Here is a 20,092-nt window from a genome sequence, read left to right as displayed (position 1 = left end):
TGACCAAAGAAAAAAGAAATCTGTACTGTATGATTGTTTTCCATCCTGAAATCAGTGACAAGGATAATTTCTATTACTTGACCTTCCATACTTCTGTAGATGATATTGTAAGATCAAGTGTGTCACTCAAAAATATTTGCAGTATGGCATACACCTGTCTTGTGCAGCTACATCAGATTTTATAGAAAACCAAACACAAAATTATAAAGTGGCGATATCTTTTAGCTGAAAATCAACAAACAATTTCACAAGGCTTGAGGTGATTAACCACAGAGCTTACTACTCTCCCCACCAACAAGGGACATGTATGTGTCTGTAGTTTAGGTCCCATATAACCCATGGAAGTTTGTAAAACTAGTGCTTAGGCTGTTTTCCACTAAGAGTTGAGTGGGCTCTTGTAATATCTCTTGTAAGCATTTGTTAGGGGTTTTTCAGCTCCTGTTGCCTGCATGGAGTCTGGGGCTCAGGTTTGTCTAAAGTTTGACAAACCTCTGAGCAATGATGGCCCCATTTTAAAATCTGTCACAAAACCTCAAAACTAAGGAAAAATCGTTTAGGGCCAGATGTTGCAGCGATCTTACATGCATGCTTAACATTACACACAAGTTCAACAGGACAAAGCAGAACAACTCAAGTTAAATCAATGCAGCTTTGTGGCTCTACTCCCCTGCAACATCAAACTCCTATCAAGCCTGTCCGTAGGGGGGTCAAAGGGTGTGAAAGCACCCCCATGGTCCACTAAGTAAGCATGCTTCGGCCTGCTAGGGGAAGGCAGGAGCAGTGCTCTGCCAGAGCTGCCCTCCCCCACGCTCTGACCTGCTGGGGGAAGAGTGGAGCTGATTTCCACACTTTCATGGGGGACCATGGGGGATGCATTCACACCCGTGTGGTCCACATTTACAAAAGAAAGCACAAACCCCCCACAGAAATTCCTGCATATGGGCCTGCATATGAACATTAAGCTATTGGTATTAGAAGTGGATTAGCCTTAGCCACAAAAAAGTGCTTTCAGTTCAAAATGTGAGTATCCACATGGACAGCTAGTGCAGAATAGCTCTTAGAGTGTCCACTCACATGCTCCTAGGATACAGGCCATTCCAGTACATCTGGGAATGGCATGAACGAGTAGAGCCCTGCAAATCTGAAGATATCCACAGATCATTTTTGCGGATATGGATGCAGATACAAATGCGCAGGTATCTGTTTTATATTCGCAGGTATCCGATCTATCCACGGATCATTTCTGCAGATGTGCACACACATTTTGGATGGGTCTCTCCCCATGGGGGTGAACTTGCCCTCATTGCCATGACCTTGCCCATCCAGTCTTATGGTATCATGTCAAAGGAGGCAAAACAGAACACTTATCAATGGTGTTTGTATCCAATAGACAAACGCCATGTCCCAGGACAGGGGAAGAGCGGTCCCAGCAGTGGACCAACCAGTCTGGAACCAAACCAGTGGTCTTTTTAATAGTTACTCCGCTGTAGGTACACACCTGGGCTACATCTAGACTGGCATGATTTTCCGGAAATGCTTTTAACGGAAAAGTTTTCCGTTAAAGCATTTTCAGAAAAGCGTGGCTAGATTGGCACGGGCGCTTTTCCACCAAAAAACCCCGATCGCCATTTTTGCGATCGCGGCTTTTTTGCAGAAAACAAAGCTGAGCTGTCTACACTGGCCCTTTTGCGCAAAAGTTTTGCGCAAAAGGACATTTGCCTGAACAGGAGCAGCATAGTATTTCCACAAAAAGCACTGATTTCTTACAGTAGGAAGTCAGTGCTTTTGCGGAAATTCAAGCAGCCAGTGTAGACAGCTGGCAAGTTTTTCCCGGAAAAGTGGCTGATTTTCCGGAAAAACTGGCCAGTCTAGACACAGCCCTGGATGTCACTCTCCCACACAGGGCACTCCAACACAAGTGGGGGGTGCTGAGAACCTGGATTGGGGAGCCTGCATTGGTGCTCAAGGCCCCCCCAGCACACAAAATCTTCTAACCTGCCCCCCCCCCCCCCAGCTCTGGTGTGTGAGGGGAATATGGGAAGCGTCTTTCTCCTTCTCACTAGGGGCCACATCAGTGAGTGGATGCGCGGGAGGGGGGGAAGGCGGGTTGTTTGTTTCTCACTTGTGTGTCGCTCCCCACTGATTTTTCTATGGGGCAGCGGCCCCCTGCGCAAAAAAGCTTCCCCACCCCTGCTGTAAACTGCAGGCGATGGAAACCGCAGCAAGCCAAGGGGTGCGGCATCCCTGTTGCCTCGGGGCACCCGTGGGTGAAGACGCGCCCTGCTGCGCCTCTAGCCCGCCGAGAAAAGCTGGAAACGTGGCCCTGGGGGCCCTGCAGCCCGGTCCCAGGCCCCTTCGGGAGCAGCTGGGGCGGCTCTAGCCGGGCAGCTCCGCCCGCCCCTGGCTTCCTGCTGGGCTGCAATGGCGGGGCGGCTGCTCTGGCGGCTCCCGGGGGCCCAGCTCCGGCGCAGCAGCTCCGGCCCGGCCCCGCCGCGGCTGCCCGGCTCCCTGCTGCGCTCGGGGGGCTTCGTGGGGGGCCGCTGGGTGGAGGCGGCCGCCGCCTTCCCCGTGCTGGACCCGGCCAGCGGCGCCGAGCTGGGGCGGGTGGCGGACTGCGGCGTGGCCGAGGCCCGGGCTGCGGTGAGAGCCGCGCGGGAGGCCGGGCCCGGCTGGAGCGCGGCCCCCGCCAAGGTGAGCGCCCCGCCGGGGGAGAGGCAGCGAGCGGGGAGGCGCGGGCGGCAGGGACAGCCCGGCCTCGGGAGCCCCCCCCCCCGGTGGGGGAGGAGAGCCAGCGCCCGGAGCCTGGGGAGAGGGTCCCCGCACACCCCCTGGGGGTGAGTGGGGCATTTACTCTGCAGGTGCGCCCATGGCTTCCTCGCCCTGGGGGTATGATCCCGCAGCAGCACCAGTGCAGGATTGGGGCCACCGTTCCCACCCCCGTGCAGAATACATTTTGTTACCGGGCGTGAGCAGATGCGCACCAGCAGGACAAACAGGGGCTGTGTCTACATTGGTGCGGAAAATGGCCGCTTTTGCGCAAAAACTTGCTGCCTGTCTACGCTGGCCGTGAGTTCTTGCGCAAGTACGTTCTAATGTGCGAAATCAGGGCTTCTTGCGCCAGTACTCTGACGCTCCCGCTCAGGAATAAGCCCTCTTGTGCAACTGCTCTTGTGCAAGAGGCCAGTGTAGACAGGCAACATGAATTTCTTGCACAAGAAAGCCCGATGGTTAAAATGGCCATCAGAGCTTGCTTGCGCAAGAGAGCGTCTGGCATACTGGCATGGATATTCACATGATATTCTTATTGATAAACTAGGCAAATATAACTTAGATAGGGCCACGATAAGGTGGGTGCATAATTGGCTGGATAGCCGTAGTCAGAGAGTTGTTGTTAACAGTGCTAAATCCTGCTGGAAAGGGAAAACAAGTGGAGTTCCTCAAGGGTCTGTTTTGGGACCCGTACTGTTCAATATCTTCATCAATGATGTAGATATTGGGATAGAGAGTACGCTTATTAAGTTTGCAGGTGATACCAAACTGGGTGGGGTTGCAACTTCTTTGGAGGATAGGGACATAATTCAAAATGACCTTAGCAAGTTAGAGAAATGGTCAGAGGTAAACAGGATGAAGTTTAATAAAGAGAAATGCAAAGTGCTCCACTTAGGAAGGAACAATCAGTTCCATACATACAAGATGGGAAGTGACTGTCTAGGAAGGAGCATGGCGGAAAGGGATCTAGGGGTTATAGTGGACCACAAGTTGAATATGAGTCGTCAGTGTGATGCTGTTGCAAAAAAAAGCAAATATGATTCTAGGTTGTATCAACAGGTGTGTTGTAAGCAAAACTTGTGAAGTCATTCTGCCGCTCTACTCTGCACTAGTTAGGCCTCAGTTGGAGTACTGTGTCCAGTTCTGGGCGCCACATTTCAAGAAAGATGTGGAGAAATTGGAAAGGGTACAGAGAAGAGCGACAAGAATGATTAAAGGTCTAGAGAACATGACCTATGAAGCCAGGCTTCATGAACTGGGCTTGTTTAGTTTGGAAAAAAGAAGATTAAGGGGGGGGACATGATAGCGGTTTTCAAATATCTAAAAGGGTGTCACAAGGAGGAAGGAGAAAATTTGTTCCTCTTGGTTTCTGAGGACAGGACAAGGAGTAATGGGCTTAAAGTGCAGCAAGGGAGGTTTAGATTGGACATTAGGAAAAAAATTCCTAACTGTCAGGGTGGTCAAATATTGGAATAAATTGCCAAGGGAGGTGGTGGAATCTCCCTCTCTGGAGATATTTAAGAACAGGTTAGACAGACATCTGTCAGGGATGGTGTAGACGGAGCTTGGTCCTGCCTTGAGGGCGGGGGGCTGGACTCGATGACCTCTCGAGGTCCCTTCCAGTCCTATGATTCTATGGAAAGCATATCTCTTGCGCAAACGCACAGGCCAGTGTAGATGCTCTCTTCTGGAAGAGTTTTTGCACAAGATCATGCCAGTGTAGACATAGCTATGCTGTTGGCTGTGGGAGCTCTACTAATCAACTGGGTGGAATTTGAATCGCTCAGGGGCAGCCTCCCAAGCGCTCATCTTATAGGGAATACCTATTAAAAATGCTTCAGAGAGGGACTACACTAAAAGAGCTAAAGAGGGCCTGATTTAGCTGCCTCTATTAGTGGGTGTGGTAAAACCCCATACTACAGCTGTAAGCGCTTTGGGGCAGGAACTGGTGGGCTACGTCTAAACTACATCCCTTTTTCGTAAAAGTGATGTAAAATTAGACGTATCGTAATTGCTAATGAAGCAGGGATTTAAATCTCCCCTGCTTCATTAGCATAAAAATGGCTGCCACTTTTTTTCGGCACGGAGCTTTGCCGGAAAAAGCGCCAGTAAGGGATCTTTCGGAAAAGGCTTTATTTTCCGCAAGATCAGCGTCTAGACTGGCGCTTTTCTCTGACAAAGCTCCGTGTGGAAAAAAAGGCAGCCATTTTTATGCTAATGAAGCGGGGGAGATTTAAATCCCTGCTTCATTAGCAATTGCGATACGTCTAATTTACATCCCTTTTACGAAAAAGAGATGTAGTCTAGACATAGCTGTGGAGTGCAGCATACAGCTCATTGAGGTTCTGACACCTCTAGGCACTGCTACTAATTCATCTGTCACTAATGTAACATAGAAAAGGAGGATTAGTGGGGACAGTAGATGGTGCTTTACATTTAAAAGCTGACTTGAAAGCCACAAGCCATTTACTGTAAAACATTGGGTCTTAGCCAGGGGTATATGTACTTCTGGGGGGCCATGCAGAAGTCTTGCAGAGGGAACAGCAACTCTTCTCGTTTTTTGCCTGATTTTTCTCTAGCAAATGCCAGGTATTAGCAACACACAACAAAGAGCAATTAATAAAGATGTCCTGCTTAGGTTCATAGCCATGCTCTTTTCGGATCCCAGCCCTCCACCTGGTTTGACTTGGAAGAGCTTCCCAGTCATTGCAACCAGGGAAGGGTCACACCAGATGTCCTGGTTAATGGAAGTGCTCCCAATACTCAGGGCTGTGTCTGACAATAGGGATGTAAGCGACTAGTCAACTAACTGATAAGCAGGAGCTTATTGGTTAGCACTCTCGACTAGTTGCATCACCTCTATGTCCCCCGGTGCCACTCTGCATTACAAAGAACAGTGGAGCTGGCACGTGACGATGCCAGCTCAGTTCGTGGTCCTGGGACTCTCATTTATCAGCATTAATCCCACTTTCCACTCTGCATTACAAGGGACTGGGCAACCGGTGTGCAAAGACACTGGTTCAGTCCCTGCTCCCGCGGGTCATTGGTCAGCTTGCATAACTTCCGCTGTTGCCGTTCTGCATTGTAAGGGATAGGGTAGCCAGTTATGTGGACTGACCAATGACCTGCGGGAGTAGGGACTGAGCCAGCACATTCACACACTGGCTCACATATCCCTGGTAATGCAGAGTGGCAGCAGGGGAGGTTAAACTGGGCCTCGGTGAAAGCCAGACTGAGCAATCTATCAACTACTCGATTAGGAAAGTAACCACGCTTTAAGATCCTTATCTGACATGGGCGCCCATTACCTCACAACCCATCCACACTTGCTCTCTGGTCACCAAGCCGCTGCCAACCAAGTCCCCAGAAGCTAAGAGCAGCAGCGACTGCTCATCATCAGGGACCAGGGCCTCGAAAATCCAGCAGGAGGCTGCAGAGAGGAGCCCAGTGGAGCCAGAAGAGCACAGAGGCCAGGTGCTCACAGTTGGACCAGGCACTCTGGGCCACTGCGCTCCTGTTCCCATTGCGGCCCCTGCCCAGTACCAATCCCCCTCAGAGCTTGTTGACACAGACGATGTGATGACGTCATTCTGACACCCGGCGGGAACATTCTGTTGTCCAGCAGGAAAACCTTTTTTATATAGAGAGAGATAAGCATTCATGCCTGATGGTATATTCTACCAGCTATCTTGAGGATGAAACTTCCACTTAAGAAAGATTCTTCTCTGAAGCATTTGTTGCTGTCAGGGTCAAGTTACCTAACTAAAAAATGACCATTGTCTATACTGGCATAATTAGCCCTCCAATACAGTTTTGAATAGCACACATTCATTTAGATGAGAAGTATGACATTAATTCAGTATGGTAACATTCTTATCTATGTTCAAAACAAGGGTAGCTTTGCTAAAATACCTTTTTTCTTTGTCCAGGAGAGAAGTGTGTTACTTCGCAAATGGTACAATTTGATGATGGATAATAAAGATGACCTTGCTAAGATAATTACAGCAGAGAATGTGAGTATAACATACAGACTAACATGACTACCCCTATGGTAAATTTTGTAACTTTAAAAACAATAGTCCTGTGGCTCCTTAGGGTATGTCTACACTTGCACCCTAGTTTGAACTAGGGATGCAACTGTAGGCATTCGAAATAGTCAATGAAGTGGGGATTTAAATATCCCGTGCTTCATTAGCGTGATCTCACGTTACTCTGATCAACAGCTGTTTCGAAAGTAAAAGTGCGCACCAGGATGTGTTCGAACCAAACCCCTTGGTTCAAACTAACGTTACTCTGGCTACCCCCTGAAGCTCCTAAAAATATATTGGGTAGTATAATGTGCCACAGGACTACTCGTATATAAAAATGTACTCATTTCAGCATCTTTCAGGCCTCTTTGCCAGCAAAGGACCCCTTTGGCAACAAAGAGCCTTATCCTGAGTGGTGATGTGCACCCACAACTCCCAGACCTTAAGCAAGAAAGTCTCATTTAGCAGAACCTCTACTATAGAATTTACCATGCAGCACCTATTGAAGTAATGGGAAGACTTCTATAAATCCTTAGCTCAGACTCTGTTTGAAATTTATGTAACCTGGAATCATAGTGCCATTTACAGTGCCTAGAACAATGACTAAGACTCCAAGGTGCCATCATAATAATAATAATAATAAGAGTAAAAAAATTACCTAGATGACTTTTTTTCCCCAATCACTTTGGGCTCTTTAAAATATTTATGCACTGTGATTTAATCATAGGGAAAGCCCTTGAAAGAGGCGCAAGGTGAAATTCTGTATTCTGCCGCCTTCCTGGAATGGTTTGCAGAAGAAGCTCGTCGCATTTATGGGGACATTATCCCACCTTCTGTGAAAGATAGAAGAATCTTGGTACTGAAGCAGCCTGTTGGAGTGGCAGCCATTATAACCCCTGTAAGTGCAGCTGGATCTATCAGACTGATTAAGGATTAACTTAGGGCATTCAGCTCAGCTTTGAGGATGGAGCAGTGTATACCACCACTGCCAAAGAGAAAGGAGATTCAGGAGGGTGTTTCCCTGCTCCCACAAAAACAAAACCCCCAAATGGTCCCTGCTTATTTGTTCTTGGTGGGTTGTCCTCCCCTGTATGGCCACGTAGGGCAGAGCTTATGTTCTGTATAAGGTATGATAAGATACAGCACTCGTCTGGATATATTTCTACATTGAGGGGTAGCCATGTCAGTCTGTAACTTTAAAAATGAGTAGTCCCGTGGCACCTTAGAGACTAATAAAAATATATATAGTATCTTGAGCTTTCGCGGGAAAAACTCAATCTGAAGAAGTGGGTTTGCCCATGATAGCTTAGGAGACCATACATATTTTTGTTAGTCTCTAAGGTGCCACAGGATTACTCATTTCTACATTGTTACATATTGTGAGACAAATAATGGCGTCTTCATGCTGAAAATACTTGTCATGATTTTGGTTTTCATGTCCTTAGGAATGCAGGTTTGTTTCCTCAACTTTTTTTTTCCCCTACACATACTCTTAGCAGAAGATGCGCCCCAAAAAGGTCAAAATGTTTGAATCAATATAGGCAGCTCCAGTTTCTCATTGATGTAGACATCTCTTTGCCATTTAATTAGAATTTTTAAGAGCACGAGATAATTGTTAGTCATTATACAGAATTTTATAAGTGCTGCCTGTTCTCTCCTTTTCAATTTTTGAAAAGTAAGTGCTCGTTCTTATATCACATTTGTTTTGATTCTTCCTAGAAGCTACAAGAATAGCCAGTTATTTGAGCAGAGCGAGAAGTATCTTCTGATTTTTTTCACTGCGTATTTCTCTCCTCCTAGTGGAATTTCCCTAGTGCTATGATTACACGGAAGGTTGGTGCAGCTCTGGCAGCAGGCTGTACTGTGGTGGTGAAGCCTGCAGAAGACACACCATTATCAGCATTGGCACTTGCTGAGGTGAGCTTTTGTCCTGGTGTAGTCCATTGCCAATGTAATAGCTGCTGTTTTAGATTTAATACCTTTACAATAATCAAACAAAATAAATGGAATATATTATGGCCACATTTCCAACATTAGACTAGCTATTGAAGTGCTTTGTAAAAAGACAGATTTAACTTTGAATATCGTTGCATTAGTTCATGTGGGCAACAGCCTATTTGTGTGTAAATAACAACGCCAACATGTAATGTTGAAGATGCTTCAATATTGGGCCCCATTAACTCCCACTGACTCATTGCTTATATCTTCAGAGCAAATATTAGAAATGTATGCTCACATAAAAATATTACCTAACTAATCCTGTACAAAGTATATTATTTTATAACTAAATATTCTCCCTTTCTCCTTTCAGCTTGCAAACCAGGCTGGAATTCCACCAGGAGTATATAATGTTGTCCCCTGTTCCCGACAACAAACCCCAGCTGTGGGAGAGGCTCTCTGCACTGATCCCTTAGTAGCAAAAATTTCTTTTACTGGCTCCACTGCTACAGGAAAGGTACATGATAAAATAGTGAATGATTGAAGGGTTTTTACTGTAATTATGTTTGAAAAGCAAGGGGAAGAGTTTTGAGGCGAGACAGGCATAATTTTCCTTTGGGGTGGTTCTTCCCCACACTGTAACAAACTTTCTTCCCTATGACAGCTGAGGGCTCCCCACAGATTCCTGATTGTGTTTAGTATCAGAGGGGTAGCTGTGTTAGTCTGAATCTGCAAAGGCAGCGAGGAGTCCTGTGGCACCTTATAGACTAACCAAAGTGTTGGAGCATAAGCTTTCATGGGCAAAGACCCACTTCGTGAGATGCATTGCTGATTGTGTCTGGGACTTTTCCTTGAATTGCTATCCATTTAATCTGGTAACTAATACCTTTTTTAATGTGCATTGTTTCAGTTTGTAATTTGACAGAGAGCAGTTACTCAGGAAAGTTCAGCTCCAAATACTGCTGTTTCAGGTTATGTGATGACTGAACTCTAATGGGAACACTTTACAATGTGCTGCTCAATAATGAAGTGCATTACTGAAAGGGAGCAGTTAATTAAATGAAATCTTTACGTAAGACTAGATTGTATTCGCCTTACTATGTAAATAGTGTCATGGAAATCAGTAGGACTATTTGAGGAATAAGACACTGGAGCGTGGGGTAAGATGGCAGAATCTTTCCCTGTAGGAGGAAGAGGCATTCTCTAAAATGGTCTGAGGAGGAATGTGGTGACAGTGAGCCAAGGAAAATTTAAGCTGGATATCAGGAGAAAAATCCTAACAGCAAGCTCCGTTGTATTGTGGAACAATCTTGAAAGGGAAAGTAGAAAAGCTAGTCCTTAAGTTCTAGTTAAATAAACGCTGGACAAAGTTATTGGGTGAAATCTTGTTCTTCTTAATGCTAATGGGGTTTTTCCCACTGGAAAAACAGAGGATACAATTGGCAAGGGAATGAAAAAGATGGACAGACACTGTGGTGATCTTGTAGGTTCATCATGGGAGTTCATCCCCTGCCAAAGTTAGTCCCCCTCCACCTTTAAATTCTGATTCTTCAGATAACTAATCAGTTACACTTATCCTGTTCTATGTTTGCTTTATACGTATAGGTATTGCTGCACCATGCTGCAGGGACTGTGAAGCGGGTTTCCATGGAGCTTGGAGGGCATGCTCCATTTATAGTGTTTGATAGTGCTGATGTGGACCGAGCAGTTGCAGGAGCATTAGCTTCTAAATACAGAAACTCAGGGCAGGTGAGTTCTACCTTGCCTGTTTTATCTTGTGGAGCATGAGAGCCTTTTTGTGGGGGGGAGAAGAGAAGGGTGATTAACCTGGATTTGACTAATTTGATTTGCTTGCGGATTTACAGTCCCCTATCCACTGAACAAATAAAGCGTAGGTAGCAGCATTATCATGGCAATGCATTTTAGTCATTACCTATAGTATTGAGAAAGTGAGTCTACATTGCCAGTTCAGTGGCAGTCCTGCTGAAACTGACAACATAAATGATTTTGTCATATGGACATTTCACAAGCAAAAAATTCACATGAATTCCCAAAGAATGGGAACTGAATGGGGAATTGAGCTAAGACCATTCTTATTTCAGGCCATTGAAGTAGGCACAGCAAAGCATATTTTAAGTTAGTGGTTCAGTTTTTGGGCAACCAAACCTGTTTGTAAGAATGTGCACCTAATCCTGTATTCCTTGTGCCCATAGCCTAGGAATAGGAAGACTAATCCGAACTACCTACTCCGTGCCGCGTGTAGCCGCGGGCACGGAGTCCGAACTAGCGGGGATTTAAAAATGACGGCACCTGGCAAGATGCAAATGAAGCCCGCGAAATTTAAATCCTGGGCTTCATTTGCAACCTTGGTTGCCTACATTAACCACCCTAGTTCGAACTAGGGTGGTAGTGTAGACATAACCTCAGAGTCTGTCTAGGCTAGGGATGTAAATGACTTGACTACTTGCTTCCCCCGCTACTTCTGTATCAGAGGCAACAAGGTGGTGGGGGGGGGGGGGGGGGGGGGGGGGGGGGAAGAGAAGAGGAGCCAGCTTAAATCCGAATCCCGCCCACTGCACTGATGCCTCTGAGAGACAGCAGAACAGAGGGGCAGGAGAGGCTGCTGCAAAACAGCCTCTGCCCATGGCAGGCCCAGCACTCTGTTTGGGGCCAGGCACTGGGGCAGCTCCAGCAGCAACCCCCACCAACTCTTAACATCCTTAATCTATACTATAGGCTCTCATATGCAAGAGTAAGGAATTTAGACTTGATGTAAAAAGTTACCAAAGGGAATCAAAGGTAGATAATACAGTCTAACCTGCAGGAGAGCATTATTTTAGCAGTTATTTGTTGGAGAACATCAAACAATAATAGGCTGTAGCAATCAAGGGAGGAAGAGAGGAGGATGTGACTAGAACAAAGGGTCAGTGTGAGCAGGTGTTCTTCTCCTAGCCTATGAACCCAGCCTGAAAAATCCAGACTCCCCTTTCTATGAGATTTGACCATCTTAACAAAGGGAAACATAATAAGGTAACAGAAATATCTGTTCCTACCTTCTCTTCAGCTTAGGTGCTAACTGCTACTAAACCCACACTCTCTAGCCTTTTATTAGAGGATAATTCCCACTTCCTTTATATCTTGGAAGTTACAGATATTAATTAGAGAGTCACCAGAACCCAATTAACCCTTTCCTAGCAGGAACCACACCTGATAATGTGGTGAGGTGTTTCAGGGAAACACTTCCAGCTTGTTAGTGTTTGATATTCAGGGTGTTGTAATGAGAGAAGTGGAAACTTTGGGAACAGCCTATGTGAGTGAAGAGGAGGCATGGAAGGAATTGTAATGGTAAACAGTTACTGTGCTGTAAAAAAAAGTGAAAAAGCACTAAGCTTTATGTTTTGTTGTTCTTTCATGTTTGTTTGCAGACATGTGTTTGCACAAACCGATTTTTGGTGCAAAAAAGGATCCATGATGCATTTGTGGAAAAATTTGCTAAAGCCATTGAGAGAGAGTTACGTGTAGGAAATGGATTTGATGAAGGAACTACTCAAGGGCCATTAATTAATGAAAAAGCAATAGAAAAGGTATGTACATATAAATAAAAAATACACTGAATTTCGCTTTTGAAATTTTAATTTATATTTTTATAAAGTATTAAACGGGTATACTCAGTTTTGTCTAATGCCTGTTTTGTAAGGCTATATTTGCTACTCTACTCTTATAATATATGCTATTTACTTATGCTAAATAATCTCTTCGACCTTGCATTTTGAGGTGATCTTTGCAAAATCTCAAGAAGAGAGCTCTGAATGGCTTGAAAGCTTGACTGTCTCACCATCAAAAGCTATTATTTCACCTACTTTATCTCTGAAATTGTAGAAAGTATTTTCTACTCAAAGCCCACAATGAGGTGAACAGGAGTAATTACAGCCATCATTGCTTCATTAAACTAGGAAAATAAAAAGGAATAATCTACCATGATCAATCCTTTCTTTCCAATTATATTCTGAGAGGTATTCTTCTGGAGAACATTTGTAAAAGCTTAACAGACTGTGGGAGTTATAGTGGGAGTATTCATATCTCTAGGTAGCATGATAGAGTTTTTGTTTTCTCATTTATATAAGTAGTTATATGTATTAACATACATTTATTCAGATTCTTCATTTCTATTATGGAAATTAAAAATGGCATTTATTTATTAGATAATTTTTTATTCCTAATTTTTGTCACTAAGCCATGGCCCACTAGATGCCTATCTGCATCTTTAGGTGTCTAAATATCTTTGAAAATCTGGCCCCATCTCCTTCAGATGTTTAGAATTAGTAGAGTTCATCTTCTCCCACCTGAAGGGGTTTTTTTTTAATTATTGGTCATAGATTGGAAGGGGGAAACAAGCTTTCCTACTTTTTCCAGCCCCCAGTTGGTTTTCTTAATTTGGATGAATTAATCCAGAGGAAGAAAATATCTTCTCTGCACCAGCTGGCTAAACTGAATTCAAAAGTAAAATTAAAACACACTTTTCACCACACTAGAAACTGAAAATACCTGCATTAGGAAAGGTCCCAATGCCACCATTCACACTGCTGTAAAGATTAAAAATAACGTAGATACTTAGTGCATCATATGACATTATGACATACAGTAATTCCTCATTTAACACATTGATGTGTTTCTGAAAATGTTTGTGCTAAGCGAAAATGTGCTATGCAGGGTCAATTTTCCCATTAAAAATAATGGAAAAGGCGGGGGGGAGGAGGGGGATTGCATTTCAGGTGGTGGTGGCGAAGTCAATTTTTTGTTGGTGCTGGGTCGTCAATGTCAACATTAGATATCTAGCAACGTAAGTCGCCGCGGTTTGTTAAAACAAAGATAAACAAGTGAGTGAGCAGAGGAGCTCTGTGACCACGTGTATTTATCCGCTCATGCGTATTACCACTATTTTCACCAACTTATCCCGCTACACGAAGTAGTCTGCCACTTGATTATTTTCGTGTTATTTTGGGGATGGTCATGTTATTCGAAAAACATTCCCTAAAAAAAAAAATCATGCTATTGCGAAAACATGTTAAGCGGGAATGTGTTAAAGAAGCACATGTTAAACGAGTAATTACTGTACTTAGATTCACTACCCTGCCCGATTATGTTTATACTTTAAAAAAAAATAGTACTCTAACTTATAAAAATTTGCAGAAGATTCACTGATGTAATGTAAGTTTTTTTTTGTTTTTTTGTTTTTTTTTTTTTTTAATTAATCTATTGAAATGATTTGAATAGATCATAGCAAGTTTAGGCCTTACCATAGGTTACCATAAATTCAGATTTATTTTTAAGGCCTTATTTTTAAAAAAAATTAAAAATCCATTTAAAATCCATTAAAAATAAATCATCAATTTTTATCCATCCGTGCTAGTGGTCATAGATGTTACTTTAATGTGAATTCTGTCCATTAGAGTATTGATTGAGATATGGTCCCTCGAATACCATCCTTCCGACTTGCTATTGAGATAAGCAGGGCTCGACGAGCCGCAGCGAGCCCCACTCTCCAGCCGTTCTGTCCAGCGATTTGTGCATGCGCAGATCTCCTGAAACCTGCTCTTCCGGGTTTTAATCTGCTCGCCACGGACGAGTAGATTACATAGATTGTCGAGCCCTGGAGATAAGATAGTTATTTCTGTCAGTAGGTAAGGACGACAGTCTTCTCTGTCTGTATGTGAAAATGCTGACCGTGAATGTGTGACCTTATCCTGCAAAGACTTACATATGTGCTTAACTTTACACAATGTGAGTACTTCCCTTGGCTTCAACAGGACTAATAAGCATCCATAATGTTACGCTTGTGTGTAAATCTTTACTGAATTTCATCCCTGCATTGAAAGTTATCCTTGTCTATGTCTAAAATTCAGGTGACGTTCAGGCGGAGAGATGAAAATTCATCAGAAAGGGAGATTTTAAACAGGTCTCAGTCCTCTGAAGGAGGAGATTAAACCCCTTTTGTCTAATGTCCTGTTTAATTTTGGGGAATCTTATTGTGTATTCAAGGAAAACTAAACCAAATCTTTTCTGCTAAATGCTAGCTTGAGTATCTTATTTGTGTTCATCTTAGGTAGAGAGACACATTAGCGATGCAGTTTCTCAAGGAGCATCTATCATGACAGGAGGGAAACGACACAGCTTTGGAAAGAATTTCTTTGAGCCTACTCTGCTCAGCAATGTCACAACAAAAATGCTTTGCACGCAAGAAGAGACATTTGGTCCGTTAGCACCAGTTATCAAGTAAGATATTCCATTCTTCAGATTAGTATAGAGGGAATTTAGTATACTTCAGAAAAATATTTGACATGTGAATAAGTATGCAGTCTGCATTTTTAACTATTACACCACTTTTTCTTAGGTCCTTTAGGCTTGTGAGATTACGGTGCACGCACGCTTTATTTTATTAAATGAGAATTTTTCTTAAATGACACCTGCAGTTTAACAAGGGAGGATAACAAGAGGCCATCAATTTCATGCTCCTCTATGGGATATGGAAGCTTTTTCATCATGTCACTTGACCTAATAGTACAGTAAACTTCCGATAATCCGGCACCTTTAGGACCCAGGGGGTGCTGGATTATCAGATATGCCGGACTATCGGAAGGGGGGGCTATGAGGGGTCTGGAGGATGCCACCCCAAACCCTTCATAGCTCCCCCCCCCCCCGATAGTCCGGCTCTGCCCCAGGTGTCTCCGATTCAGCCGCTGCTGGTCAGTTTCAGCAGCGGCTGAATCAGGGACGCCTGCGGCAGAGCAGCTGGGGTGCTGCCAGGTTGGTCTGGTAGCGTTGCCCCTCTGCACTACGGGACCAACCTGGCAGCACCCCAGCTGCTCTGCCCCAGGCGTCCCCCAGTCAGCCGCTGCTGAAACTGATCAGCGGCTGACTCCAGGAAGCCCGGGGCAGAGCTGTTCTGCCCTGGGCTTCCTGGAAGCAGCCGCTGGTCAGTTTCAGCAGCGGCTGAATTGGGACACCTGGGGCAGAGCAGCTGGGGTGCTGCCGGGTTGGTCCCGTAGCGCCGCCCCTCGAGGAGCAGCGCTATGGGACCAACCCAACAGCACCCCAGCTGCTCTGCCCCTGCTTCCCCAATTCAGCTGCTGGGGAGTTTCAGGCTGAATCAGGGAAGCTGGGCGCAGAGCAGCTTCAGTTGTCTGGCTGCTTCCGGGTTCCCAATGGTGTCGGACCATCAGGAGTGCCAGAGCACTGGATGCTGGACCAATGGAGTTTTACTGTATTATGTTTATCTGATCAAAATACACTTGGGACAGTTGTGTCTCTCTCTCTGAGTGTTTTTTTTTCAGCATGGTTGAAGCTGATAGGACTCAGTGCAGGGGAAAATTAATAAATCTTTCCCAGGCGTGAGATACTGTCTAGACATTAGTTGACAAATCTTAGCACATTTTTAAATAGCAAAAGCACCCTTGCTTGAGACTGAAAATTAAATTATAAACACTGGAAATACCACAGAGAGCAAGCCTACATTCACTTTATCCCATTTGCTTCTCAGTATCCAGAGAACAAGAAGGCACTAAGGGTTACTTTCTTTTCCCCCTGCTGCATTGATTACAGGTCTCACTGGTATCTGCTTCTCTCTATTTGGCAGGTTTGATACTGAAGCAGAAGCTGTTGCTATAGCAAATTCAGCCAGCGTGGGTTTAGCAGGTATGTTCTTCTTTTGCAGATACACCACTGTGCAGCCACAGGCTTGAGCTTAATGTTGCATGAGATGAAGAATTTAATTTTGATTGTTCTGTTTGCTAATAAGTACCTTCCCCAGAACCTTCTGCTACCATGACCTTTTGATTTTTGTTCTATTTTAATAATGCACTTTTACATTCATGTGGCAGGATATTTCTATTCTCGAGACACAGCGCAGATCTGGAGAGTTGCAGAGCAGCTGGAGGTTGGAATGGTTGGTGTTAATGAAGGAATTATATCCTCTGTGGAGTGCCCTTTTGGTGGCGTAAAAGAGTCTGGCTTAGGACGAGAAGGTTCAAAATATGGTGTTGATGAGTACCTAGAAATAAAGTATGTCTGCTTTGGGGGCTTATAATTTGCAAAAATGATGCAATCCACAAAGGCCTGGAAATAATTACTTGATTCAGGACTATCCGTGTATTAATGTGACATTTACTTTTTTCAGATCCAAGTAACGTTATTGTGTAAATGTAGAGAGAGATGTTTCATTTAGCTCTGTGCTGATATTTGTAAAACACAAATACTACTAGTTACATAGTTTTAATTAATAACCAATATTTGAGTGCCTCAGGTGGGGGGGAGAGCAGGGAGGGAGGAATAACTTATGTTGTTTGAGTTATTCTATGTAACTAGGAAGGATTTGGAAATCTGTGCACAATGAACATCATAATGTCTGTTCTGGAGGAGAGACTTTTTTTTCCCTGCTGTCTCTCCTAATATTCATGCATTGATGTAGTGGGTGGAAATGGGGAGGATAGCTTATTGTTTATGGTTTTGTGCCAAATATGCACTTTATTCTCAGCTCACCTAGGTGGGGGTAGAACTTTTTCAGTTCTTTTCTCATGAAAAGTTTAATGAAAATAATGTGGTGCCCATGAAGGAGAGGAATTGATAGTAATGGCTGGAACTGCTAGTCCACAGCTGTGTCAGTAGTCAGTGTTGATTGCAACACTACCTGCCGTTGCAGCTTTGAGCCTCTCCAGTGCAAAGAGGTCCTGACTTATGGCAAGAAACTTAATAGTGTGGGGAACAGATACAGACCTTATTTCCATGGTAGCATAGGCTGGGTGCATCCCAGCAGTCTGTGTAACTGGTTGCACAGTGAGTCAATGGATCTTGGGAAACAGCTAGTTTAGTGTATAGCCGGAGCAGGTTTTATGTATAGTGCAGGGACATTCTGCCAAGCTGATGTAGAGAGGAATCATGCCAATGAGCTCTACATGACAATATAGATTCATTCATTCCCCTGCGTAAGACCAAGATGACCCTATATGGGAAAGGGAAGAGGATGGTCATCAGGGTCAGTGTTGCCAACTGACTTCAAGGAGAACTTTCCCCCTACAAGCTACTTCAGCTTCCTCAGTGACCGAGACTCATCAGGCTGTACTCCTCCTATGGCTTTGGCCGTGAATGCCACCAGGATCTGGACTGGCAGATGTCTGTTGGAGGGGGACTTAAACACATCTAACTTACAAAGTATTAAGGATGGTGTACGTCTTTAGAGGGAGCCTTTGTACATCACCCCATTACTTGGTGTAGCTCAGTTGAAAGCATCATTAAAAGATGATGTAACAGTTCTTTAGTATGAAGCAAATGATGGTGTATTAATATTCTTGTGACTAAAAATAAGCACTTTATTCACTAAACGAATCTTCCTTGGAACATCCTATAGAAAACTTTAAACTGGAGGGGTGAAGTAGAAGTTAACCAAAAATGAAAGTGCTAACTCCTATATAGCCAGACTGTTTTACATTAAGTTACTGAGTGAAAGTGAGCCAACCTGTTTCTCTATACTATTTGAATGTACCTTATCAAATGGTTTAATTGAATACAATTGCCTAAGATAGGAGGAAATGTATGCGCACACAGAGTAGTGTTGATTGCTACTCAACATTTTACATGTTTAGATGATTTTTGTATTACTCTGTTACGTCTACACTGCAGGCTTTTTGTGCAAAGACTTGCAGAGCACCTACACTGCACACGCATTCTTGCGCAAATAAAGTTACAGTACAGTGTTGGAAAACAGGGCTTCTTCCGGAAAAGTTATTCCTCTCCTCATGATGAATAAGCCCTCTTGCACAAGAGCTCTTCCAGATGAAGGCAGTGTAGACAGGCAACATGAATTTCTTGCGCAAGAGAGAGTCCACACTGCCATGAATACCCTTGCGCAAATGCACATGGTAGTGTGGACGCACTCTTGTGGAAGACCTTTTGCACAAAACAGTTCTTGCGCAAGAAGCCTGTAATGTAGACGTAGCCTAAGTGTGACTGGAGCTCATTTTTTATTGCCAGGGTAAAATGCATAAGTGCATTGTACTGAAGTGATGCCACAAAAGGGATTTGGAAAGGACACTCATTGCCCTTGCAGAAGTCCCAAATACAATATATACACAAATTAAGGTACTTTATCAACGACAGTGTGTGCTGCTGGGGTTAACTAGTATACAGATGACTTGTTTATATTAACCAGTTTTAAACTCTTGTAGGTAAACATATAATGCCCTGATTTTTTAGAGCATTGTGTTATGGCTTATATGAAAGTAGAGCAGCTAAAACAAAATATTTTTCTTATCCAGGAGAGTGTTTTGCAGACAGCCAGTACTGTCAGCTACACCCATTCCAAAGTGCTAGTGCTTGTATAAAGCAAGCACACAGGCACTTTTAGAAGTATCTTAGGCAGGTGGACCTGTCACTTCAGCCCATCACTCCAGTTGTACTGTTCTGACCAGTTGCCCCCATGACAGATGCAACACTGTTTGTTGTCTTAAAATCTGGGTGTCATGTTTTATGAGTGAATTTTCTTCTGTGAATAAATTTAAATAAAACGTTAGTAAAATTTTACAGTTTACCTAGCACAAGATATTTTTTAACTATGTCTAGGAAGCACAAACTTTTGTTGCATAACTTTAACTTGAAAAAAATGTTTCTCAAGTTTTCCTCTATGCCTGGATTCCTATGTTTGCATGTGTGTGTTTGTCTAGATAACATCGACATCGAAGAGCACAGATTGATCTTTCTTACAGATGTTGTACTCTTAGCAAAAACTGTGATCCTTGAAGAAAAAACATACTGATACTTGAATTCTTACAATTCAATTGGTGTATTAGTTTGTCTAGCTTTTTCTAATGTAATGTGTTTGAGTGTTCAAATAACTGTTTAAGTAATAAATGTCTACCACCTGTGAAGCAGTTATTGTCTTGTGTACAGTACAAGTCTTCTGTCTTAGTACAGAACTGCTGGAAGAGTTGGAAATGCCTAGTATTTGAGGACATGGAAAAGTAGGCTTATGCTTTTTTCAGTGTACTACAGTTCTGAAAGCTATAACTCATGCAGCTATACTGAACATTTAGGATGTAGCACGGATTCTTCTTACCTACAAGATGGCATAGTGCTACTACTTCTATCCACATGTCCGTGGAAAAGGTATTGCAGAGTTGGGCTATTCCATTTATTTGAGAAGGGCACTCTGCAATAACAATACTTAGCTTGGGAAAAAGAAAGCAGGTTATATTTAAATAGCTAGTATAGTATTTTATTTGAAGTGGTTTTTAGTTTTATTAAAAGTGTAAACATTCTTCCACTCCCTCCACCTCTAAAATGTTCAGTCTAACAAAATGAAATCTTTT

At 43.7% G+C, this 20,092-nt stretch overlaps 1 protein-coding gene across 1 annotated transcript; it reads left to right on the top strand.

Moving 5' to 3' along the window:
- The first annotated feature begins 2,231 nt into the window (after positions 1-2,231).
- On the top strand, positions 2,232-19,651 carry ALDH5A1 (aldehyde dehydrogenase 5 family member A1). The gene is made up of 10 exons (XM_075921149.2): positions 2,232-2,691; positions 6,699-6,782; positions 7,525-7,695; positions 8,598-8,714; positions 9,109-9,252; positions 10,341-10,484; positions 12,161-12,319; positions 14,839-15,008; positions 16,369-16,427; positions 16,613-19,651. Exons 1-10 carry the CDS (start codon positions 2,422-2,424, stop codon positions 16,816-16,818), a joined length of 1,524 nt encoding a protein of 507 aa, XP_075777264.1. The 5' UTR covers positions 2,232-2,421; the 3' UTR covers positions 16,819-19,651.
- The last annotated feature ends 441 nt before the right edge of the window (positions 19,652-20,092 follow it).

The sequence above is a fragment of the Pelodiscus sinensis genome, chromosome 2 (genome assembly GCF_052426305.1).
Source record: "Pelodiscus sinensis isolate ZL-2025 chromosome 2, ASM5242630v1, whole genome shotgun sequence".
Classification (NCBI taxonomy): Eukaryota; Metazoa; Chordata; order Testudines; family Trionychidae; genus Pelodiscus; species Pelodiscus sinensis.
This window is presented reverse-complemented; position numbering and strand designations above follow the sequence as displayed.

Bases quoted from the DNA above. Each gene is read 5' to 3' on its own strand.
- ALDH5A1 (XM_075921149.2), top strand. From the start codon at position 2,422: ATGGCGGGGCGGCTGCTCTGGCGGCTCCCGGGGGCCCAGCTCCGGCGC. The intron at 7,696-8,597 runs GTAAGTGCAGCT...CTCTCCTCCTAG, and splicing joins TGGCAGCCATTATAACCCCT to TGGAATTTCCCTAGTGCTAT. The intron at 10,485-12,160 runs GTGAGTTCTACC...GTTTGTTTGCAG, and splicing joins AATACAGAAACTCAGGGCAG to ACATGTGTTTGCACAAACCG.